Source organism: Propithecus coquereli, unplaced genomic scaffold (genome assembly GCF_000956105.1).
Source record: "Propithecus coquereli isolate 6110/MARCELLA unplaced genomic scaffold, Pcoq_1.0 Scaffold316, whole genome shotgun sequence".
In the NCBI taxonomy this organism is placed as follows: domain Eukaryota; kingdom Metazoa; phylum Chordata; class Mammalia; order Primates; family Indriidae; genus Propithecus; species Propithecus coquereli.
In genome coordinates, this window is record NW_012148797.1 from 305,155 (window position 1) to 332,196 (window position 27,042).

Sequence of the window (27,042 nt, forward strand, 5' to 3'; positions counted from 1 at the left end):
CAGAAGCCAACGATGGCATGGCACCTCTTTTGTGGCATGTGTGAAATCTGCCCATCACTATAAACATTCTTTTGCAACGTGACACTCTGCCCTATGTCCATTTCATATGTGGTGTTTCGTGTGCCGGGAATGCTGGAAAAAAATGATTCTTTTTCAGGAACTTCCTGAATAGAATCACAATGTTAAACCTAGAAGGAGCCTGAGAGGTCATTTAACTCTTTATTTTATGCAAGAAGACACTGAGGCCCAGAAAGCCTTCCTGACTCTCTTAGAGTAACTCAGCTGGTTAATGATAGGTCCAGAAATAGAACCCAAGGGACTGACATCAGATTCTAGGTTCTTTAATTTGTTTCTATTAATTGACATTCCCATAGTGGACTCAGGAAAGCTACTTTTCTTTCTTTCAAGCTACTCCTAACTTTGTATAACAGAAGTGCTGTTTTCTGGCTCACCTTAATTACCTGTTTAGCATCTAAGAGCACAGGAATATTTTTTTAAAGTACAACGATGTGCTCAGTAGTATTAAGTGGTTGAGAAGAGGCTTTCTTTACGGAAGACATTCATTGACCGTCTTGACTGGCCTTGCTCCCCCTCCCTGCTACATAGCTAAAGCATGATGCTACTGAGTTCTAAGTCGAGTTTCCACCCTTATATGAAAAGTTAGCTTGGCACAGAGTTTGGTAGAGCTAAGTCTGCCCAGCTGCGCCCTCGGCCACAAGGGAAATTAAATGAGACAGTGTGGCTAGTTCAGTACAAATCAATCAGAGTCTCTTCAAAATTATCTTGAAAACACACACTAATGAAGGCATGTTGGTAGTTGTGTTTTCATAAAAACTAATTTTAGTCCTAATGCATGCGAATGAAGAAAGGAAGGAGTCTTTTTTAGTGTGACTACTTAGTAGTTTGTATTTCTACATCAGTTCCAGGCGAGTTTTGGGGAGACAATGACCAAATCCAATACATTCTACCAATATCTTCAGGTAGATTTGTGTGCCCATTTGCCATCTTGAATCAAAACAATGGCAGCTGGTCTATCTGACTTTCTTTGCTCATGCCCCATATATTTTTAAGCATATAATCCAGTGGTGTTTAATATATTCATAAAGTTGTACAACCATCACCACTATCTAATTCCAAAACAGTTTCATCATGACCAAAAAAATTCCATATCCATTGACAGTCACTTCCAATTCCACCTTCCTCGGCTCCTGCCAACCACTGTCTACTTTCTGACTCTGCGGATTTGCCTCTCCTGGACATTGCATATGCATGGAATTGTGCATTGTGTGGTCCATTGTTTTATAGTTTATTTTTCTGTGCCTGTCTTCTTTCACTTAGCATAATGTTCTCAAGCTTCATCCATGTTTTGCATGTATCATTGCCTCATTCTTTTATATGCCCTGTAATTTTTTATTTTATTTATTTATTTATTTTTAGTAGAGACGGGATCGCACTCTTGCTCAGGCTGGTCTTGAACTCCTGACCTCAAGCGATCCTCCCACGTTGGCCTCCCAGAGTGCTAAGATTACAGACATGAGCCACCGCGCCTGGTCGCCCTGTAATTTTTTAAAAGGATGCTTTTTGAAAAAAGGCAAATGCTAAGTATCCCTTAATAGAAACATTTGCTATCCCTGGAGGAGAAAATGAGATAAGATATTTAACTTAGAAATTTGGCTTGACAAACTAACATTGATATATCAATAAAAAATAAGAAAAAATTTGAAACCCCATAATTAAAAACTGATGAAAAGGAAAAGCTAATTGGAGCATTAAAATTATCGTCTGAATACAGAGATTTTTCTTTCTAATCTTAGTGAAAATTAAAGCATAGTTTGGATTGGCATATTATGACTTTTAATTTAATTTTTTATCAGCCAGCAAACTTCTTGCATGCCTGAGTCAGCACAAGCATCTGTCAGACAGAGAGAGAGGAGCAAGGAGCACGAGGCTGCGCTGAATTTAGAAAGTTAGAGGTGTTCTCATCAGCCACATGAGATGGGCAGGAGATTCCTTCCAGTAGGCGAGAGAGCAGAGTGCAGACAACAGATGTGAGAAAGGTCCCCGTAGCTGTCAAGTTCCTGCATCCTTGTGGTGAAGGAAGGGAGGTGCCAACGTGATTGATGTTCGGGGGCGGTATAAAAGCACTGGGTTTCTCCCCAACTGCTTGTCACACTGACCTGCACCATCTCTCGACCACTTGTGGGGTTTCTGTCAACTAGTCCTGGAGGGGAGAAAACTCTTTGGAGAATAACATCTTACTGTGACCATGCCAGAACCCACTAAGAAAGAGGGTAAGACTCACCCAAAAATCTTTCTGTTGTACTTTTTAATAAAGCGTGTTTATGTTGGTATTTATTTGCAAATATCCAACTTCTTAAACAGACTATAAAATAAGAGAATCATTGTGATTTAAGGAAAAGATCCTTTAGAGTAAAAAGACCAGAGGATAAATACAGTAAGACTATAATAAATGGAAAAATTTCTGATAGTTTATAAAGGAATATTGACTAAAATTACCAAATGATAATTTTATTATTCAATAGCAAGAAATCCTTAAAGTGTAATTTCAGGATGTTAATTGCTCATAGAGAGTAGATTGTATTTTCAAGTATATTTTCTTAGGTTTGATCACAGATTTTTCACCATGTATTTGCAATTTGCAGGGAACGGGGGCTTGGAATGCTTTCTTAAATGGTTAATAGATTTGATCAAGGTTTCAAAAAAGAACTTGTGACATTATTTCCAGATTTGCTATATTTTTTCATTAAAATACATTTAAAATATATAAATGAGGGCATTCTTTGCTTTTATCAGTGTTTTTGGAGCTTCACTATTAAATTCTTACATGGAAAGAAAATCAAACACCTGGATAAAAGAAAATCTCTGAATATTACTGAGTTCATGAGTTTTATTATAGATAATTTCATAATATGTAGCATTTTAAAAATACTTAAACTGAAAATATGAAAATATTCTTCATTAGAAGAAATGTCTTCTCTAACAAAGTTTCTCCTTTCTATAAAAAAGACACAATCAATATTTTAAAGCTACTGATTAATAACATAAGTAAATTGGGATTAGTTATTACAAAAATAACTAATAAAAAGCATAAACTAATAGCACAAGTACATTGAATTTAATTTTTAATGTAAATATCTTGTAAAAATATTCATGAATATTTGTCTTCATTAATCTTTACCAAATCTTTGTTTTTCACTTCTGCAAATAAAAGAAAAAGATTTGCAGGGAATATAATAGGTTTTTCATTTTAATTTTTAAAAATGTTTTTAACCATTATTTTGAAGAATCTTGAAAAAGATGCTGCACATCGAACCCAATGTTGAAATACTAACCAAATTATCAAAAGTCTTTTAAATATATTTTCTTTATGTAATTAAGTAACCAGTGTTGACAGGCGGTGGTGATCAGTTTACAGGTTGGCCTTACTTAGTGGCAGAGGGCATTGATGGATGAAGTCTTCCACCCGAAATAACCACACCAAATGCATGCATTAATATGGGAACTTAATCCTGACTGTCAGGCAGGGAGTCCAACCTCTGCTAAAGTGTCTTATTTGTAATGCAAATGATTTACATGTGTATTAAGTGTCCTTTTTGTCTGATCTGTCACTTGACTAACCTCTTCAAGGCTTACTTGGATGAAATGCATTCTATATTTCCTGAGGACAGAATATTGTTTTAATTATCCTGAATTTAGTGGACAAATTTGCATTTGTTGTTTTGAAGCACGATTGGAAATGACAGGAAAGCTGAAAAACTAATAAATAAGGTGACAGATTGTAGAGCCTATAAAACTAATTAAATTATTCTGATTGCTAGGTGGGATGAAGTTTTACTTTTTGTTTGACAACTCGGTATGATTCATTCTACTTTTAGAGAGAATGAAATTTTAGAGCTACAAAGAGGAAAATACATCTTTAATTTCAGCCATCTCCCCTCCAAATATATATGTTTTTTCTTTTTGAAGAGATCTGCATGGATACTAATGTCTCCATTGTCCTCTTTTGCTGTAAAAGCCCTGTTGATTTACATAGGAGTCTCCCTCCCCCCGCAGTAATTTTATACCCGTAGATTCTTTGGTTAGTTTAAATTTGGATGGTAGGGAGTGGGGGCAAAAAGAGAGTTACTGATATATTTAAAATCCACTGAGGAAGTACAGAGATTTTTGTTCCCTTACCAGCAGAACTGATTCTTAAAGGAACTGCACCTTGAGGAGTTTTCCTTAGTGAAATCATTTCATTTCAACATTGTTTACATCAGAAGAGTAAGGAGTATGGCAATTCATGAACTATTCTGGTCTTTTCACCTCCTGTAATTTCATTTTCACTGGGGCTGGTTTTGTTCCGTGTAAGCATCCATCTGAAAGACATCCCCAAGAATAAAACACTCTTCAGGGTCATTTCAAACTACCTGCAGAAACCCTCTCAAACAACAGGTTCTTCCAGCCTCTGCGGGTCATCTGAGTTCTTTTCCCCAGCTGAGAAAACCATGCCCAGAAGAACATGACCCCTTGCTGTGAATCTTGATAGCACACATGGGCCGGTTTGACCCTTCTAGGATCCAGGAGGATCTGGCAACTCTTCAAAAGAGACTGAGTTTTCAGCACCTAAAGGTGCAAAGAATGTCTCACCCAACTGCCTCCCAACCTACAGTGGCTTAATTCTGGGAGTTTTTATCTTGGCTCTTGGGAGAGCTGGTTCTTGTAAGGAGGAGGAGGAAGGACAGGTGTAACTTTGGGCCTCGAAGAGGAAGTCCAGTGGAAGTAATTGGTCAACAGTTCGTATTTCAAACCCTTGAAAATATTTTGGGTGGCTCAGTGACTCCTTTTGGAGAGTGAAAGTATTATTTTTAAGGAGTAACCATTTCCCATTGTTCTACTTTCTACCTTCATCAGTTATGCATGTATTCTTTGAGAACTATATTATTTGTATTGTCAGTTCCAGATAAAAGGCTTATCTTACACTTTGGATTCATGCAGAATTGAAGGCCTAGTAAAATGAAGTTATTCTGATCAAATAGTGAGATGTGGAAGGAAGCTTCAGATTTGTGGGACCTCCCAAAATGTCTACCTGCTTTATGTATTGACTATTGATTGAACACTAATAAGTGCCCTACAGTTAATTGCCCCTGGGTCCTACCGTGTAAAGAAATCACTGTCCACTGAAAATTTCTCTTTTCCAGTCAAAAAGAAATTTTATCAGGATAAAATTAGAAAATTGCAATAGACTGTCTTCTGTGGTAGAATCTCTATTAATAGTTTTAAAATATCATGAATAGCTATTAAACCCACAAAAATGATTTTCTCAGAATTTTATCTCTGTAGTATATAATGATTTAAAACCATAAGGCCTGGGTCTTGAACATCTTGAGACAATTATTAACTGTCAGATTCTGTGAAACCCAACAAAATTCTCTTCTAAAACACTGAGTTGAGGCCTTAACATGAATTTCAACTTTTGTTATGTGATATACCAGGCCCTATCATATTTTATGTATTTAACTTGTCAGAAAAAGGCAAAGGTTCCTCCTTGATGCTTGCGTGTCATTCAAAAAACCTGAGGAGAGTCACGGTAGTTTCCTCATCTTGCATGTAAGATCCTTTCTTGAAAACTCAAACATATAGCCAAACAGAGGTTCTTTTGTGACCATAATTTTAAGGAACCATTCCGATAACTTTGGGAATCACAAGCACGGAGTTGCTATGACAGATTCTCTTGCTGTGTTAGCCAGCATATACAATATCTATCACATCCATATTGGTCTTTTTCAGTAGGAATAGTTGGGAACATGGTAATGGAGAGCAACTCTTTCAGGCCATAGGGGTTTTCCCCTTTCTATGTCTTTCTTGGTCCCTAGAGATTTCATCATATTTTCAAGTTAGGCTGGGCCCAAAACCTTAAATGTAGAGCACCATTCATTACCTCTTGCCTATTTCTAAGCATTTCTCAGGGCTTAGTCATCGTCAGAAAAGGAGCTCCCATGATGGGAAACCTCCCTCTCATATTTATTCTTTGAACTTTAGTTTCTACCTGCATGAGACTGGACGGCCTGTTTCAAACACCAAAATAAATTTGTCTTTGGAAAGTCATCTTATGTATGGAATACAACCTTTACCTCAAATTGGGGAAAAGTTAATAATTTATGCAGAAAACAAGAGAAAAGAAGGGAGAGGAGGAAGAAGGAGGCATTTTATCAAGGATGATGATTTCCTATCCTGACTTTGAATGATTCTTTAGGCCACGTTGAAGACTTGGATGAGGAATAAAGAAGTTACATGAACAAATGCCACAGTATTTTTTCCCCCTGAAAAAATGACCATGCTGTACTGGAGATCCATGGCATAGATTTGAGCTATCTGTTGCAAGAAGGAATACTCTTAGGGAAAATGCATGCCAGAGGAGCTTAATACTTGGCAGAATCATTCTTTTTCAGTAGACTGCTTTTATGACTGTTCGTACTGCACCTGTTAGGAAGATAAATAAAGGACTGGCCAATTCTTTCCTCTCAAGCACCCTAAATATATCGCTTTAAAAAAACTTTGGAAAAACAAGCTGTATCCTTGCTTCTCACCCAGTTCGTGTAAAGCAGTTTCCCTCTTGTTCCCAGGCCTTTCAAACAGCAGGGAAGCCAGGAGTAAGGAAGTTGGTGAAATGATCAAAGGTGGAGGTTAGGCTCATTAGCTGTCTGAGGGACCCAGGAGAAAGGGAAAAATGAAGCATGTACAATCCTTTATTCTGTCAATGGCTCACTTTATTTAGGCCATGAGATACAGCCTTAAACATCTTATTTTAGGCTTCTTATGCACACACAATTCATACAGTTTCCTTATTTATAGCAATTTCAAAGTATCCTTAAATACAACATGAATATTAGAAGAAACTATCCAGGCTGAAGTCACTTTTAAAAAATGCTTGGGCCCAAAAATAAATAAATAAACGGTCCCTTTAAAAGCTTGAATAAATATAAAGTGATGTTTTCACAATACTTTTGTAAACAAATACATTCTCCTTTTCAATTTTAGAGGGTCGTAGGAGGAGACTGCTATGAAATTATTGCTATTGCGTTTTACAGCCCTAGGAAGCATTTTTGCTTAACATTCTTATGCTTGTTCTATTTAAGATTTATTTTGGGGCTCTGTATGGATGCACAGAAGAATTTTTATTTTATTAATAATTACTATTTTTATCTGCCATCCTTCTTAATTAGTCTGTGAAAACTATATTAAGAGACACAAAATACTCTTGGCAGCCAGTGACTTCAGTGGTAATTTTAAACTTCATCTCTAGACATACTTGAGTGTGTTAGATAATAAAGAACAGGATTAAAGTTCTAGCAATTTTAAGTAGAAAAATTTCAATTTCATGTATGTACCTGAGGGGATGTGGCCATGTCCTCTTTGTTTTTATTCCATGTCAGTTCTTGACGGAAACAGATGTCTTTTCTGGAATCATTGGTTGGTTCAGAGCACTGTATCCTTAGGAAACTCAATAAATACAAAGAAAAGTAGCTACTGAATTGGTGTTCTGAGTTAATCATAAAGGAGCTACTGTTTATTCAAGAACAGTTTCCTAAAATTTGACAGAATGGTGATTAAGGAAGATGAAACTGAAAACGAAGAAACACTTTTTCACTTTATTTCCTACATGTATGTAAATTATCTCATAAGCAGAGAGAACAGGGATCTGTCCTCCCAGCTTTTTACAAAGACAGCCCCACAAAATCAAAGCGATTATATTGTCTCATCGCACTCAAGTTTGCACTGCGTGGATAGGCCCAGTTCTAATTTACAGAGAGTGCATTTGTTTTAGACAACAAGCCAAATTTCAGGATGTTCCCATTCATGAGACAGAGTATTTATGGGCTTTTATGTACATTTCCAGAGTAAACTTTTAGATCCCATCAGATTGGGGTGTGAATTAGCAGATTTGGCAGAAAGACCAGGATCATTCGATCTTATCCTTCTTTCTTTCTCTAAAATGAGTTCACAGAAAGCTAACTGTAATCTGACTTTCATTCTGCCTTTCAAGTCTAAATCCACTTTGGTAAGACTTGCCCTTTTATACTCCCTTAGGAATCCTTTTTAGGCCAATTTGGCACATCAATGCAATATCTAAAATTATGTTTAATAATATGTCAGGTGTTAGATCTTATCATTTTGTTTTATTCATTTTTTGACTTATATTTAGCTAGTTAGGCTAAACAGTTTTCTTCTCCAAAATTGTCCAAATCTTTCTCTAAATTCCATCAGATCTCTTATAATTCCTCAGGAGTTCTTTGCTTGCATCAGGTAATAGCCTTCGCCTTCTAAAAAATTTCATATATCTTGGAACAGAATGTTCTACTTATAACTAAAAATTCATATATATGAATAATTCTACATTTGTCTTTAGGATTGTTCTGCATATAGTATGTATTTTGGCTTTTTCTTTATGCATATTAAGTAATATTATTAAAAATAGTGACATAAACAAAGTATATTATTCATAGAACATTCTGGACAGTTCAAATTCCAGCTGCACCATGTACTAAGTTACTTACACTTTGTATGCCTCAGTTTCTTCATCTATAAAATGTGAATAAAACAGTACCTAATTTATTGGGTCCTACTAATAATTAACTGAAATAAATCAAGTAAAGTCCTCAGAACAGGGCCTAACTTATAGTACGATGTCAAGTATTTTCCTTCTAGAGCAGTAAACTCAGAAATCTTGCTTGGCATAGATGTAAAATGCCTAACATTTAATATAAACTTTGAGGGCATTTCCACCAATGTAAGGTACATAACTACCACTTACCTCCTTGCCTTATGGTAATATTTATAATATACTCCAAAAAGATTGCTACTATTATCATAACCATCATTGCCACCACGGTATTTCCTTTTATTACTTGTAGTGAAACATCTTAATTTTCACCTGCAGAAGCTCAGATCAAATAAAAGGTCTATACTCCAGGGCCTCTGTTGTGTTCCGACTGCAATGCACCATATCCAGCTGGGGGAGTCTCTAGTTGTGAGACATAAGGTGATTACTGGTTGGGTTGCTTCTTCACCGTTCCATTGTGGGGGCATGGCCTTTCCCACTCAGATGAAGGAGTCACCCTGCAGAAATAACTATTTCTGCCACCAAGGATTACAAGGCTTGAGTTTGTGGGACATTGAGATTTCTCTCCCTACCAGGAGTGCTTTTTGGCAGGTAGGGTCTTCTTTGGTCTGGGTTTTTCTGAGATATTCCCATAAAGAACTCTCCATGACCACATATGGATATGGTGGGTGATTGATTGAGTGCCACTGTGTTTACTGCAGTGGAATTTTATTTTTATGACCCCACCTGGCATCTGGCCTCTCCTTCCTCTATTTTTAAAAAGTCACCCAGTGTGAGGCCCAGCAATGGCTTGGGGAAAGGCCTTTAAGGGATTTATCCTATAACCCTATAACCATAAATAAATAACCATATATAAATAGATGATACCCTTAGGAAAGGCACAATGAGCCACTAAAGGAGAAAATTGTTAACAATTCAAATCACTTTTGCAATAACTTCCTTTTGACCCGTGCTAAAATGTTAAACTCCTTCAATATGAGTAAAACTCCTCCCAGTAACCTCATCTATGCCTCCCCAACCCCCATTTGATTCTTTAAAGACATGGTAAGAATGATGAGGAAGATAAGTCATAAGATCTCAGGGAAATATCTTGTTTTCCTCTAGCCCCATGTTAACAATGAGAAGCTATTTTTTGTCACATAATAATGACCATATTTTAATCCTCTTCCTGTGGGGAATGACATCCTGAATCAAAACATGCATAATAAGAAGGATAAAAGAACAAGTTGACTAGGAGAGAAAAAAACCCTATGGATTTGGAGAAATTCCATCAAGCTGAATAATGAGTCATTGATCATTTAAATAATCAATGTACAATTAGATTTCATCTATTCAGAACCTTAGAGTACAGTCTGGAAACATTTGGCCACAGTAAATAAATATGGATTAAATTGATCAAATCATTCTGAATAGCTGGATTCTCTGCAGAGCCAAGGGTTAATTTTGTTATGTAACCTCGCAACCTTATTATTTCAACCAATTTGGATAGAAATATTCCTAAAATGTAATATATTACTCCTTTTAAAAATACAGTGGATATAATTTAACTTTGTCTTCAATTACAGATATCGGTTATTTGTAGCACACAATATCCTGAGAGCCCAGGAATTATTTGCTTTGGTGTTATGTGGGTTCATACCAATTTGTGTTTTGAATTTGTGTGCAGATTTTTGTAGCTTTCCTGCTTCATTCCTTGCTAGAAGGTTGCTGTCTTCTTTAGTACTCTTGTTAGTCAGCTTGTGAAGCTGCTCCTCTGAATCCCCTTTGTTGTTTGTTGACTCCAGTCCAGGTAATTAATTTGGCTAAGGAGGGTTGAGCAAGCACTACTTTAGGAGGACCCGGGTGCCTAAGGCACAACATTTAAGAAGGTGGTCACTTTCTGGGTCATGCAAATACAGGGTGAGCACCTAAGAGGGAGCCCTTCCCTGAATCTTGCTCCTTAGGCACCCAACTAGCCTGCCCTAGCCCCAGACCCTGGCTTTACTGAGGACCTAGGGGGGCTCTCCTGTGGGTAAAGCATAGGATCTCTTAGTGCCTGGAGCTTGAGGACCTTGAACCAAATCCATTTTGCTCTTCAGAGGCCCTTTTAATTTGCTGGTCAGAAGCCATCATCTGGATAAGTGAGCTTGTGAGGTAGCTCAACTCTGCATGGGGAGGTGTTACTACACAGTAATGTCCTCTGTCTCTATTATGATGTGCTTAGGAAAATAAGTCATTGTCCTCAAAATCAATTTATGGTTTTTATTTTGATGATTCATTCATTTTATCCATCAAGGCTACAAATATTTCCCAAATGATGTATATGATGAATTTATTTTTTTTAAAAAATAGCACACACAAAATCTTTTCTCAAGATTTGCAATAAATTCTAAACCAGTGGTTCTCAAACCTTTTGGACTCAGATCCATTTGCACTCAATAATTATTGAAGAAACTAAAGAGCAGTTTGCTTATGTGAGTAAATATTATATACTCTAATTTTAATTTTAATTTCTAATACAACAAATATTGTATTATAATGTAATATTTACTATATAAAAATTAAAATGTGTATTATCATATACTATTTACTATAGAAACTAAAATTGATAAATGTTTAAAACACAAGAATACACAAGCGCACGTTCTATTAGCTGTCAGAACATTGATATTATCACACGTTATATATTGTCTGGAAAACTCCACTATATATTTGTGAGTGAATGTGAATGAAAGGCAAATAATGTCTTAGCATTTCTAATATGAAAATCATTTTGACCTCTTGGACTCCCTAAAATGGTCTTGGGAGCTCTCAGGGGTCCCAGATCATAGTTTGAGAAGCACTATAATAAATCTATTTAGAATTGTCTCTAAAAAAATCTATAATTCCCTTAAATCCCAAGGTATAAAATATCCATATCTATAGCCTATAATGAATAGAGTGGTGGACAAAATAGGCAAATAAATGTGAAAACGTTAAATTAAACATTGATTTGTGTCCAAATTCTGTATCACTGGTACATAAGCAATATGGCCAATAAAAATTCACTGTTATTTGTATTTGCTGATTTTGGGGGGTACATTTATGATTAATATAATCAAAATTTCTCTGTTATGAATGTACCCATGTAAACAATATTTTATTAATTTATTTATATTTTAAGGCAGTTTGCATTGTGCTATTGACATATAAGGTCCAGGCTACAGTATGGACAGAGTGCCAGACCCCACCATCAACAGGGGAAATGCCTGACAGTGTTTATTTCCTATTTAATATAAAAATAAAGATAATTTGCTATACTACCACAAGTGACAATACAGGAATTGGCCAAGTAGAGCCTTTTTCATCATGATGTTTACAAAACATAAACCATTTGCATTTTATTTCAAACCTAGACTTTTACTTTGAGAATAAGAAATTGTAATTAGGAATAGCATACAATTTTCTCCCACACCTCACATTACCAAAGGATGGTTTTAGAATATTTGGTTTTCAAAATTTTTCCCCAAAAAAGTGACAGAACGAAAGCCACAAATAATCATAACACCCAATAACAGCTTATTTTGTTCTTCCTGTCTTTTCTATGCTTATATAATGTATTTGTGTGATATAATTATGATCTCCATGCTATCAAAAAGCTAAATTAAATTGCACATGAGGGCCCATCAAATGTTATTAAGTAGGTCAAATAATGCAATATTTGAGACAGTGAGCCCACGGGAAGGAGAGAACCGAGTTGTTTATGTCCTTTTAGTATACAGACACGGACATAGAAGGAGAGATAAGATTTTAATGAATTTTAAGACGTGGATTTTTTCCCCCTTTTAGTTACTGATCATGGAACTGCTATCATTGAAAATAGAAATGGACTGTGCTGGAGAGAGCCGGACCATTTATGGAGTTACTGGGTTCCTAGTCTTTCGGCAGCAGCACAAAGGCCACATATGGGGCTGTGTATTTAATAGCTGCCACCAGTGCCCGTCAATTAGAATGCCCTGGCACAGGCTGTGCAGGCATGCCATTGGTGGCATACCTGTGCTTTTTACAGTAGGTGATCATAGGAAAAATCCACCATAAATAGATCAAGCCCTTTGAAAGCATTTCAGTGCTGCAGAGGGCGAGAAAGTCTGTATCTGTGAATTAGAAAAGATCAAAGAATAGCCGCCCTCGCCTAAGAAGGAAGGGGCTAGCTTTAGTTGTTGGTTTACAATCTAGTCCATTGGGTTTCCATGAAAATATTTCCTTGGGCTTATTATTTTTCAAAGAGTATCCTGCTTTCTTCTTTTTATTCAAAAAGTATTAGAACAGATGCTTCTTTAGTCCATCCTGTTGGCATTTTTTCTAAGAGAGACATTGTGGGGTTGGGGGTGGGGGTTTGGGGGGAGGATGAAGAGAGAAGGACAAAAAACCAACTGTATTCACCTGGCAGGAAAGTACCACAGAATTTGCCCTTTGGCTTTTAAGTAGGCAGAAATATAGCAGGACCTCACCTCAATAAATAACCATTTGCTTGTTTAAGAGTTACAGAGTTTACGGGAAGGCAGACGCCTCCTGACCATTAAGACACAGCTAAGCTAGTTGACAATAGTTGGCACCGTTGACTGAGGGTTACTTGCTGAGAAACTGGTGGGACAGGTTCCTTGACTCAAGTAGCTTTGCTGCTTTTCTAGCCCAGATTTTAAAAGGAGGGGCTTCCTTAGAAAGGCGAGGGGTGTAATATTCCTGAGAGCCAAAACGCTAGCCCTAATTGCTCTCCTGCCCTTGTTAAGAAATGCAAGATGTGTGTTGACAGTAAGAAGAAATCTAAATGATGGGGTTTGGGCGAATGCCTCCAGAGCCTTCCGCCAGCGGGAGGGAAACCAATGCAAGACATAGTGTTCCCTGTGGGTAACGCAGACGAAGAAAGCTGCCCATGGAGTGCCAGGGGAGGACAGTTCTGGATTCCTTGGCAGCAAGGAGAAGGGGCTTTTGTGTGGTAGGAACAGCCTGCCAGGCAACTATATTTATGGAGCACCTGCTACATGTAATTTGAAAAGGAGGAGGAGAAGGGCCTTGTCCTCAAGAAGCTTGTGATTAAAGGGATAAGGAAAGTGCCCACCTACTGTAAACCTTGTAGCTTCCCATCCACATTGGAAAGGGGGGTGCGGGGGAACTGGCGATATTCAGGCAGTGGGCCAAGCCTTGTTACTCGAAGTGTGGGGTGTAGACCCACAGTGTCAGCAACACCTGGGAGCCTTTTAGAAATGCAGAATCTTGAACCCCGCTGCTGCAGCCCCCATCGTCAGCATTTGCAGTTTGCTCAGATCCCTAAGTGATTCGTATGTATACAACAAGATCCATGGAAGTAGTGAGTCTTGAATATTTTAAGAGAGCAGAGTGACCTGGCTCGGTGGCTAAATTGATACTAAAGGGCAGCTCATCTACCTGTAGGTTTCTTAAACACAGGGATCTTATCTCATCTCAGCCACTTTTGTAACGCCCTTGCCCTGTTAAATTAATTCATAATGGGAGCTCCATGAATTCCAGTTACATGAATACTCCCGAATATGGCCCCTGTTCAGTGAGGTGTTGTGCAAATTGCTGGTAATGAATGACTCTCATAGAGGCAGCCAATGAATTTGGGGAACATGCAAATGATATTTAGAAGAGTGGGCAAAGCTGGGCATGACGGAAACTGTCAGAGTCAAAGTTAAGAGTCAGAGTGAGAGCAATGCCTCAGCAGTTCCTTCAAGGGGATAAGAGATTCCTTGGGGCCCTGAGACTCACCTATAATGGTTCATTTTCCATCTAGGTCATGTGCAGCTTGGCCTTCACCGCTCCTGGTTTCCCATCTCTCCAGTTTTAGGACAGCTGGAATTCTTTGTTTCGAATGTTCTGAAAATGACTGAGCGTTCATTTTCTCTTATCCTTTCTGTCCCACCCTGACTGATTGATTGATTGATCTACTTATCTCGCTTGTACAAACTACAATGTATATAAATTTCATCAAACTCAATGACTGTTCTCACTTTACAGTAGAGGTGTGAGGAGCTCACCTCCTCAGGGGTCCAATCCCTCAGCCCCTACCCCGATTCTAAACGTGTTCTAACACAGTGCAGCCCACAGATCTGGAAGTAAGACAAATCCTTAGCAGGTGGCATGTGCAGAAAGACGTGAGTATCTTTTTCACAGACATCATAATACAAATAGGATAATGATGATAATAATCATGAAGAGATAAAGCATGTTCCCCGCCCGTTAACTCATCCATTCCTGCCAATGACCCTTGAGATAGGCTATGCTGTTATTTCCATTTCATAGATGAGGAAATTGAGGTACATTCCACTCCTACAGATAGGGCAGCATCCATCTGAGGCTATGTGGCCTTGACAATAAGACCAATCCACTCAGCAGGGAAAATTAATAATCACTCTGAGACATTCATCAGCTCACTTCTTCTGTCACAGTCAGTGAATGTGAGACTCTGAGAAGGGACGTGCAGGCCCATGCCGCAGAGCCCTGGCTATGACTCCGGGAGGCTCGGGCAGAGCCTGGCTCCACCCTTCGTGAGCTGTGGAACCTCACAGGGGCCTCCATTCATATCTTCAAAAGGAGGATAATTGCAGTACCAAGTCCATAGAGTTCTAAGGATTATGAGAATTAATGTATACTAAGTCCTCCTTGTAGTGGGTGCCAACAAGTGGTTGCTGTTTATTTATTCCTTCACTGGCTATAATGTAATGGGGTTTCTGTGATTTTAAGAAGGAAAAGTTCTGGTTCTGCCCACTTACCAGGTAGGCATACATTTTCCTATTTCCACTTCCTGCAACCATCCTACAAAGGTCTTAGCATGAATAGCCTGTAAGGTTTGTGTAGTACCAACTGTCTGATACGGTTGGCTATTAATGACCAATGGTCTATGGATTTGGTGGAAGTTGAATTAAGCCCTTTCAGTTCTCATTTGGTTTGATTTCAGACCTGTTACACAGACCACGGGGGCTACAGACATAGTGGAAATAGAGAATTTACATTCAGGGCATGTTTGCAGGTTCAGTGCCCAAGATGATTCTCTTTTACTTATTTGATTAGAATTCTCTCTTGGCCTTACTCGGATTTTTAGCCACCATGGCTTACCTTACAAAATGGGCCTTTGTTACATGGTTGCTGACAAAGTATGGTCCATTTGATAGTTCGTACACAATCACCAATTCTTAATCACAATCTTCTTAATTCTTTGGTATCAATTCACTGTGCATTTAATGTGTTTTCAGCAATAAAATGAGATATCAGGTAGATAGGAAAGGAATGAAAGATCCCTGTCTTTGTTTAGTTGGGGAGAAAAAGAAACATAAATATACTAAGACTACTAGAAAATAATTAAATTGCAGTGAATAAAGATTGTATTATTATAAGGTCCAGAATGCCAGGAGAATAAGAAAGGAGAACAGAATGAAATAATTAGCTCTGAGCACCTTGAGAAAAACAGCAAAAAGACGGCCAAAGATTGCCAAAGGGTGACAATGCCGTTACTGCTGTTAATTATAGAGCTCTTTCTACATGCCAGGAACTGTGTGTGCTGTGCATTTTACAAAGGATTAGCACCCCGAGAGGTCATTTATTTTATTATTCTTATTTCACAGATGAGGTAACTGAGGCTGTTAGAGATTAAGGAATTGCCCAAGACTAACTACACAACTGATAAGGCCTGGAGTCAGGCTGCACAGCTAAGTCTGTGTAACTCCATAGGTAGAGAAAAAGCATGAGGTCTGCTGGGGAGTAGGACACCACTTTTCTCAGTGGCAGAAAGGTCAGAGGTGAACAGAGAAAGCATCTCTAGAACAGAGGGACCACAGGAGTGTAATAAGAGAAAGGAGAGAAAGGACGTGCCCACTGACAGTGGCTTTGAATGCTAACCTCGGGAGTGTAGACCTAACCAGATAGGTACCAGAGACCTGCTCAGGTAGAATGACAGCATGAAACACAGTTGTAGGATAAATAACTTCTGCAGCTGTGGGGAAAAGAGGCTGGAGGGCAGAGAAACTTGTCCGTACAGAGAGCCAGGGAGATGTCCTCAGGCCTTGCACGACAATGGCTCAGTCCAAAAGATAGTGTGTCAAAGAAATTGGCTTCTCACTCCCGGTATTCTGATACCCGGGTGCTGCAATAACTTGTTCAAAGCCAAAAGGTCAGTACTAGATTTTCATTTCTGCACTCAGATCTCTGAAAATAAAATGCTTCGGCTGAGCATTTTGTCTTCTGATTGACAACGGTGCTAATGATTTTTTCCATGATGTGATGAAGAAACGAAAGCATTTCTGACAATGCCATCTACGGGACACTTGTGTTTTCACCTTGTCTGCAAATTACATCACATCCTGCCATGCTATCTTCTGCTAGCCTGTGAGGTGGTATGTTTTCTCTCCTTTGATTATATATTTTTTCTCCCTCATTGGTAAATAGTAATATATTTATTTATGGTCATGTGAATGAAAATAATTTTAAAAAGTAAATAAATCAGAATCTATACCAGCACAAAAAAAAAATTAGTGGTAGAGAAAGACATTGTTGCATCCTGGCAGGCCTGCATCACATTTTTCTTAATTTCTGCTATGGTACAATTCATTCATCTTCCTATGCTTATTCCAGCCTGCCTAGAATAAACTAGGGCACTTAGCCTACACATAAGGGTGACTGTTCTGCCACGCTGCTTGTTGTGAGGCATTGTTCTCCCTGCTAAGAAAGAGTCACTTGTGGAAAAAATGTGGAAAATCCCGGACACTAACAAAGATAAGAGTCTTTGGATCCCACGATGTGTCTATAATACAAAAGCTGTTCTGTCTTTATATTTTATTTAACAATCAAGTGCAAAATAATTTTAAAGGAGATCACCTTCCTTAACTGCCTCTTCCCACCTTGGAGATGAAGCAGCTGGTTCACTCACATGTCACTAATTCCCAGTTTGGGGCGTCCACAAGGATTCACCAGGGAAAATTCTGTGCTCTTTGGTCACAGGTATGCTTTTAGCTACTTGGAAATAGTATATTCTTTAATAGAAGTTTTTTTTTTTTTTTTTTAAAAACAGACTTCATAGCCAGACTTCTCTGTAATAACTGGACATCCAAAATCTGGTATAAAATCTCAAAACCAGAGCTTTGAAAATTTTGGATAAGTTAGGTGAAGATCTACTCCAGGCACGCGCACTTCCAGAAAGATCTGTGCGAGGGGTTAATTCTGTTTCCCAGTGAACAGCAGCTTGCCTTATAATCCAGTGAAATGTTGCAGAGCCAGAGGATTTTGAGGTTATCGTCATTCAGAAGTGTCTCTTGTGAGGGCAGGACAGTGTCAGAGACACTGAGGTGTCCTTGCTCTCTGGGGAAAAGGGTCTCATTTCTGCACCAAATTCACCCACCTTAGTCTCTACGGGGTGTGCTTGCCACCCAGTGTCTCACTTTTGTATGGGACCATGTACAAACAGCAGTGTCTCTTGGGTCTCTTGACGCCATGGGATGATCCTTTTCCTGCTCCAGTGTCCCCTGAGAGCACACACAGGTAAGACGGCTGCCTGCGGTGGAGAGCAGCCCGGTGCTGTGGAAAGCAGCTCTTCTCCGCAGCATGTGACCCTAATGCTTCCATTACTCTTTCCATTTCTAGAAAATGAAGTCCCAGCCCCAGCCCCACCCCCACCCCCGGAAGGTGAGTAGAAACACTGCCTCACGTGTTTGGGCTGCAAATACAGAGCCACCACCCCAGCATGACTTGACCTCCACTGATGCCGTGAGCTTTAACCTAACTTCTACTGCTGAGAAGTTGGATGGTGACCGTTGTGATAAGTTGATAATAAAAACAATACATTGTATTTATATAATCCTCTCATGTTAATTTAATTTTGATGGCATTGCATATACATTATGGGAAAGGATTCTTACAAAACCTTCCAGGTTGTGCAACAGTTGTTGCTATGCCATGTTTTACAGTGCAGAGGCTGAGCCTCCAGGGGGCTCAAGGATTTGCAGGGAAGGCCCTTGTGAGAGGGGGGAGTGGATCCCACCTCCACCCTAGAAGATCAGCAGCCCCTTCCCACTTTGAACTATGTCACTATTGAGCATCTCCAGAAACTCCCCAGGGAGTTTGGTGGCCTCTGAGGCTAATATCAGGACGAGCTTCTTGGGTTTTAGTACCATGTTGTCCACCAACTGGCAATACAAAAATGAGTAAAGAGATGCAGTGAAATCCTCGGCAGGTAGGCACAGTCCCCAGCAACACAGGACACGTAAAGCCTGTAGACCTAAGGAAGAGAACAGGATTGGGAGAATAACAAGCCCAAGGGGACTGTTGAACTCCCAGCATGGCCCTCCACAATCATTTGTCCTCCCCACCATATAGCCCCCAAGATGGAAGCAACCAAAATCACGTGCATTTTCTCATAAAGACCCCAAAGCACCATTTCAAGGAGGAAGAGTGATGAGAAACTGACATCCATTCTAGAATTATTCCCTGGGTATTTAGTGCATGTACGACTCTGCTCTAACCCTTCAGAAGACACAGAGCTAGCTACTACATACTTACGGATAGCAAGGTGCAAACACATTGTACCAGATGCAGTGGCAAACTCTAAACAGAGAACATTTCCCTATGTTCAGTTTGTTTGCAGCCAAGTAGAATATAAAATACAGCCTAAAGAGCAATTCAATTAAACTAATCCAACCACTGCATGAAAACATTAGGCAATACTATAAGAAACCTCCCAACGTAGTACTATGTGTTTAAATGCGGGTTACTTGAATTGCCAATGTGGTATGAAACCAGAGAGTAGGAGGTCACCACAGACCCGTCCAGCCTAGGTGAAAGCAGGAGTTGAGTAAGGCCTTAGTTTCTGATCATCTTTTCACATGGAAATTTCTAAGGAAATTATAAAGCTCTTCCACCCAGGAAATCATTTTTCAGCAGGGCATTTTAAGAAACCTAACTGCCCTTTTTTCCAGCCAAGAATACTAGATCCACACACTCAAACCACTAAATAGTACAGAAGAGTATTGCTATATATCAAAATGAAAAAATCAGGTGGGGTGCTGTGGTTTACGCTTGTAATCCCAGTGCTTTGGGAGGCCGAAGTGGGAAGATCGCTTGAGCCCAGAAGTTTGAGGCTGCAGTGAGCTGTGATGGCACCATTGCACTCCAGTCTGGGCAACAGAGCCAGACCCCGTCTCTGGAAAAAAAAATGAGAGAAACAAGCTCAGTGCCATATGAGCTCAAACAAGGGCACACTCAGATTTAGTTTTCTTTAGATCTTGATCTTGAAACCAGTGTAGATGTGCGACATTCTTCTTAGGATCTTCTTCTTCCTAGGTATGTTTCCTCTTTCACGTACAGATTTATTTTGATCAGCATTGGGTACACTGAGAACCTACCAACCATTACAGACAAACCTTTCCCTTGTGTTCTTCAGATAAGTTACTGCCACTGAGCCACTATAAAGTTTCCCTTTTTAGGCCATGTTTTATATTCATTGTACAATATTGACCTCCTATTGCTAAAATGTCTACTCCCAAACTCTGCTAAAATTGTCCTTAGTTAACTAAGATTTGAATCTCTGTTCATTGGTCAAAAAAAATTCTTCCTTGAAACAATTCTTTTCTTACCTATACCACAGTCAGATACTATTTGCAGGTATCTAAACTAATGTGACTCTGAACACAGAGAAAAGCAAACTAGATGGTCTCGATTGATAGAATCTGATGTCACTGCTCTCGTTTTGCATTTATTGCCACTAAACCCAATTTGGAAGATTCACATGTACACCAAAACATTTTCTTTGAAGCTACACACACACAATTACATATTCTATGTCTTAGTATAATATCTAAAAATGCAAACTATTGAGACTACTACACAGGTCAAACTTGTTTAAAAAGTCTCTTGTTGGGGTCTAAAATAAAGTGACCCATATTTTATACTCAATTCTATGCCAGCATGTTATCTAGCATGATCCCAGCACAGCTGAGTGTATCTTAACAAAATCTGTATTGAGTGTTTTGATGCATATTTTTTCTAAAAATGATCATATTTATTTATTGCTTTTATTAAAAGTTTAATGTGACTCTAAATTATAATTCCCAAGTTCATAATTCATGTGCAGCATAATGAGTATGTGATATCATTTATGATCTGTTCTGTTGTTTTTTTACCTCCCTCCCCCCTCCACCCCATTGCTCATCACACAATAAAATGCTTTAAGACACTTTAAAAAATGTGCTTATACTTTCCACACAGAACCAAATAAAGAGAAGGAGGCCAAAACTACACCAGCAAAAGGTGAGTTGGAGGAAGGGAGAGTGAGTCTGAATTCAACAAAATCAGAAGCAAGAAGAGGTCAGTAATGATTGCCATGGTGGCCCCATAGAATTGCTCTGCATTATCTATCATCAGTGTGGTTTGGGGTTCTTTGCATCTTAGCTGCAAGACCCAAGCAGGATAATGACAAGTGGTGCTTTGCTAAGTTTTCATTACACACATTTCTAACAGAAAAACTACAGTGATAAAAATATCACAAGCACTTGTTAAGATGCCAGCAAATTAATTGGTATTTTCCAAGTGCATGCTAAGGAAAAGAGGTGTTTCTTTGGTCTTCGTGGGACCTACACCAATTGGGAAAATTATCCAAATTACTCAGGTTTTTATGAATGTTTTCGTGTTACTGTATGATGTGTTCCAGGTTTCACTAGTAATTTTGAAGGCTAGCGTCTCATTTTGTGACACTATGTATTGATGCAGATTTATATAATGACTTATATAGACTGACAATAAATCTTGAGCAAACATCACGTTGCTGCTTCTTAATGTGGAAACTCATTTATTCCTATAATATTATTCTGTTTTTATTTTATATAGAGATTGTCCAGTTTTAGAAAATGAATAATCTTTATTATGTACTTCTGTTACTCCGTGAAATGCTAATTCCTTTGTCTTACCATGGAGGAAATCATTTTCATTACCGACCATCTATCTTAAACTAAGGAGCAATAGTCTCCCATAGATGAAAGTTTTCATGAAGGTGGATCTGACAATATTGCTTTATATGTTTGTATCATCATTTTTATAAGTTAGCCTTTTATTTGTGTAATGAATAACATAGTTTAAATTTTGGAATAACTAATTATTTCCTGATTGTAACCAGAAGTTTCTCTTTTTCCTGGACACCACTCAACATCATGTTAAGTATCTCTTGTTCTTGGTATGTCATATTTCATTACCTAACCTCCATGATATTCTTGTTTCCTATACATTAGTAAAATACTTTTTTTCTTTCTTTCAGTACATTGGATTACTTTTCTTTAGCTAACTTGAACTTGTGCTCTCATGAATGAACACATAATGTTAGAGCACTGACTTTGTCCTTGACCTTCAGTGGCTCCCGTGGATAGTAACATGAATACTAATCCTGGCCACGTGGGCCACAGTTTGAAGGTTATTTGCTTGTGGAATGCAGACAGTGCAAACTCCTAGAACTCCTTCCATGAGATGGGTTCAAGGAGGTTTGGACATCCTGGCTGAAGTTATTGTAACATTATTCTCTACAAGGCCGATGGCATACACCTCTGTTTCCAAATTTGGAAAGGTACTTGGACCAACACAGCAAATGATATAATCCTAGAGGGCAGGCTGTCAAAGTTTAAACAAAGCCTGTGCCTGACCTTTAATCTGAAAAGTCACCATATTATATTTGTATGCTTAAATGGGAAAATGCCTCTCCATAGGTTAAAGTCAACCAAACAACCAACCAACCAACAAAAACTCTTTTCTTTATGGAGAACACAGTATGATGAAAGAGCAAGGCCAGGTGACTAGGGCATCCTGAAATTGGTAGCATTTTTCTGACATTTGCAAGACCGTGGCCTCATTCAGTTACATGCCTAGGTCCATAAACTGCTGTACATGGTAAATATATATATATATATATATATGCCCTACATGCCTAGGAAGCAAATCAATTTAGGATAGAAAGTGACATCCCTAAATAAAGAAGGTAAGTGAATGGAAATCTTTTCAAAATATACAATTCTCTTCAACTATTACCCATTTTCTTCTAGGACAGAGACATTTCAAAGAAAATACTTGAGCAGTAGATGCAATAATTATTGCTGCATGTATTAATATATCCTTGGTTGAAAAAGAAGCCTTGCATGGGCATAAACAGGATTCACTTCTACTTTCCTCCAGCATTAACTAGAATGTCCTTCCCTGCCCTCCCTCCCTCCTCAGACTCTCAGTCCATATATTTTTTTTAATCATCAAACTCAGGTTTCACTCCTTTGCACAGCTTTCCCCTGGCCATCTGGCTAACTTTTACCCTCCCCTTCTTCCTCCTGATTTCCCTTGGACCTGTTGCCTCTGTCTCCACTTAATCACCTATTAATGGTCGATTCCTTTCCCTAACAGGTTGTGAGCTTTTTGACGGTCAGGCACCATGTCTTAACACCTTTTTGGTCCCGCCATCTCATTCCCTCCGGCACCTGGCAGAGAGCTGCACATGGCAATTGTCTAATAAATACTCGTAGAATGAATGAACAGTTGGACATCCATGCTGGCTTAGCTGCTGACCATACAATGGTAATCTGGATAGATTGCTGTTTCCACTCACCATGTTTGCTGGGTAGGAGGATGAACATCCTATGCACATTTTTGGTCAATGAGGGTTCAAGATGAGGCACTGGTGCAGAACAGATGGGTGATTTCCACCCTGTGACCAACTCCCCTAAAGCCATTGAAAATGGTCACGCCTGGATATTGGTACAGTTTCAGCACTTTAACTAGTCCTCTATCTAATTAGTTGACAAAATTCAGTTAATAGCTCCAAGGCTGTCACTATGTAAAATTCTATTCATAGCAATGCAGCCTTAAAATGTTTCCCAGATTGATTAAATTGTTCTGCGACAGTTCAGAAACATTCTCAATTTTTTTTTTTTTTTTTTGTAGCCACAGAGAGTTGTTTGGTTCTGGTGTTAATCTCAGAAGTAGTGTTTGTGGTTAGATTTGCCAACTTTTTCAGGTTTACTAAGTCTCTGTCTGGAAAACAGCTGATTTTCCAGGAAGGGGTTTTATTATTGCTTGTTTGCCTCTGGATGTGTTTTCCATCCAGCCATCCTGTTCCCTAATACTGACCACTTTGTCCTGGGACCTGGAATTGAAGCAATAGAGATGACAATTAAAAAATGTGTTTAACCAAACAGCAATACCAGAAATTAGATGTGCAAATCCCTTTCAGAGTGATTATACTGGGAGGCAATGCCCTTAGAAAAATAATGCTGCTGTGACTTAGAATTCTTCCAGAATAATTACAGGTGACACGTCAATGGGATGCTAAGCAAAGAATCTTTTCTATATCCTCAGTGGGGCCAAAGACCTGCCTTTTATTGTAGCATTCATTGATTCAGTAAGTATGTACTGAGTGCCGGCTATGTGCCAGGCACATGTCTGGGCACCAGGTCCTGCTCTCCTGGAGCCAACTTTAGGAGGAAGAACAACCATCAACAAAGGAAGATGGATTTCAGCTTTGGAAGCAGACAAGAGTCACGAAGGGCCAAGTGTAGCGAATAACGTGGGTGATCAAGTGGGATCATATCTTTATTTCTGTCAGCTAACGTCCAACATCCTATGTGTGAACATAGGGTAACGACGACAGGTTTCTTCTGTGCCTTAACAACTTCCCTCGGGAAGTTCCAAAACTGCTTCTGTGGCTGGTCCCAAATGTGGCGGCAGCATTAGAATCAGAGACCACTTTGAACATCAGTACTTATTTCAGTACTTAAGTTCTGATATTTTATTTTCACATCTTATTAGCTTAGAGTCTGTATATTTTTTGGTAAGCTCATTTAAGACAGTTACTACCTCTTTTTGTGTTTCTTCCAGAAAAATAACTGCTCTTGGTTGATCACTGCAAAGGAAATAAAAACTTATTTTCTTTTCCCAGGCCTTAACATTACCACATAAACTATCATGAATGAACCCTGTGTGTATTAAATACCTCACATAACCTGAGATGAAGTCTCTTTTTTTGACATGAATGTGGTTGGCAGATGAGGAAGTGGACCAGCAGAAGTTCCAACCTATTTTCTCCTAAATGATGTGATTTTTTTTAAATTAAAAGTATGACTTAAAATTCTTTTTTCATTTAGGTTCCTTTATATCTGCAATAACTTATCCTGGTGCTTTTTACTAGTATGCTAAAATATTTTTGTGCAATTTACCTTTAGGTGTCAGACAATCAACCATCTACTAAAATGTCTTCATGCTTTATCTATGTATTCTAATTACATTGCTTCTTTGTAACAAATTATGTTAAAAATTAATGTCATTGTATTTTTCAATTCTAAGATATAGCCATTATAAGATGCAACACTGATTTAACAGATTTGGGGAAGAGAAGTCTCATTAAATATACTCATTAAATATGTCTATTATAAGATGAAGACTGATTTCATAAGCTTCAAAGTGTGAAGGCAGCCGGGCGCGGTGGCTCACGCCTGTAATCCTAGCACCCTAGGAGGTGGAGATGGGAGGATCTCTTGAGCTCAGGAGTTCAAGACCAGCAAGAGCAAGAGCGAGACCCAGTCTGTACTAAATATAGAAAAAAATAGCCTGGTGCAGTGGTGCCTGCCTGTAGTCCCAGCTACTCAGGAGGCTGAGGGAGGAGGATCTCTTAAGCCCAGGAACTAGAGGTTGCAGTGAGCTACGGTGACGCCACTGCACTCTAGCTGGGGCAACAGAGCGAGACTCTGTCTCAGAAAAACAAAATGTGAAGGCATGTGTCTTCTCATCATGAAAACATGGTAGTCAAATGCCTCAAAACACAATCAATTAATTTTAATGATTGTTGTTTTACATATTTTGGTGTGGTTATTTGGTCACATACACCACTATTTTCTACAACTGATTACTCTGCTTGAGGAACTCGTGAATTTGTCTAAATTAAATAAGGTATTGTATCCGTATTTAACATATGTTTGTTTAAAAGTCACATGTATTTTAATTTTATATGCTTTTGGTCTTTATTGTAAAATCTCAACAATTGTCTCACATTTATATTACTTAAAAAATTTAATTTAAAAAGGCAATCTAAAATCAACCATAGGTAGAAGTTATTTTACAACCAAGAGAGTTTGGAGAATTGTAAGAATGTACACATTCTCCTATCTCTGGAGTTCTTTTCATTTGGCAGCAAGACTCTCGCTTGCATTCCAGAGTACTTATGTGTACCCCACCAAAATCCCAGGCTTGTAATGTGAGACTGAGTTCTTTCTCTACTTTCCAGGAGTTTGTCTCTGGGAACTTCAGTTGTTTAAAAAATCATTTTTACGGTTTTACAAATGCTATTTTCCCATGACTTAAAGTTGAATAAAATTCTGCTTTGCTAAGTTGTCCTTCTATGTAGCTAAGCAGGATAACCCCACTGCTCTGAGTCTGTGGTCTTCACGTATGTCAGTCGTATACTAATGAGCTAAAATGAGATGTTTATGTTTTCATCGTCATCATAGTCACTTTCAAATAGAAAAATATATAAATAACTTAAGTGTTTTGTTCTGTTTTGTTTGAAAATGTTTTCTGTAAGATGCTGTCTTTCATATATGTGTTGTTGAACTGGACACAACTGGAAAGATTTGGATATTCAATTTCCCTCCTAGCAATAGAACTGGTTTCCATGCTAAATAAGAACAATTAAAGTTTTCAGTCTCATCCAATTCAACCAAATTTAACCAGACAACTTTTCAAGAACTTAAGGGCAGAAACTCAACATCTTAACTACATCTCCCAATCTAAAAGAATGCCAGGACTACATTCCTTTCATTTATTTATTTAATTTTTTAAAGCTGCTTTTAAAGGAAAAGAAACAGTAAACTTTGCTCCAGCCGACTATATTTTCTAGCACTTCTATAAATTTGAAAATCTATGTGCAATGAATCAAATATTGTCAATTGAGAAGTAATTGCTGTTTGGAAGTAATGTTGGGTCACTGGAGGAAGAATATTTCATGATTTTCTGAAGAACTGCTTTAATATGTGTTTCTTAATAGTCTAAAATAATTGTAGATGTCCTCCAAGTAGTCTTAACATTTCCTGGACTTTGAAACTACGCACCAATCAAATTTCTGCTTAAAAAACAGATTATCATCATTATACATTCTATGCATGTAACAAAATAGCACATGTACTCCATAAATATATATAAATATTATGTATCAATTAAAAAACAGATTATCTTCCTTCACTTTAGTTTTAAGAAAGTATGTGAATACTCTTCTCAAACATATTGTATTCTAAACAATTAACTCAAGGTTTCATTATATGCTATGTACAAACAAACAAAAACCACAAAACCTGTATAAAGTGTTCATTTGACTCAAAATGGTTCTAGTTTCTAGTTTACATATAATAAAGGAAGTTCTTTTCTTAGATTTTGTTAAATTT

The 27,042-nt window shown here is 38.2% G+C and overlaps 1 protein-coding gene across 1 annotated transcript in view; it reads left to right on the forward strand.

Moving 5' to 3' along the window:
- Positions 1–18,087: 18,087 nt before the first annotated feature.
- MYBPC1 (myosin binding protein C, slow type) overlaps positions 18,088–27,042 on the forward strand; it is a 104,080-nt gene continuing 95,125 nt past the window's right edge. The window contains exons 1-2 of the mRNA XM_012650243.1: positions 18,088–18,274; positions 20,852–20,893. Coding sequence (XP_012505697.1) covers positions 18,088–18,274; positions 20,852–20,893 — 229 coding nt within the window. The remainder of the gene's footprint in view (positions 18,275–20,851; positions 20,894–27,042) is intronic.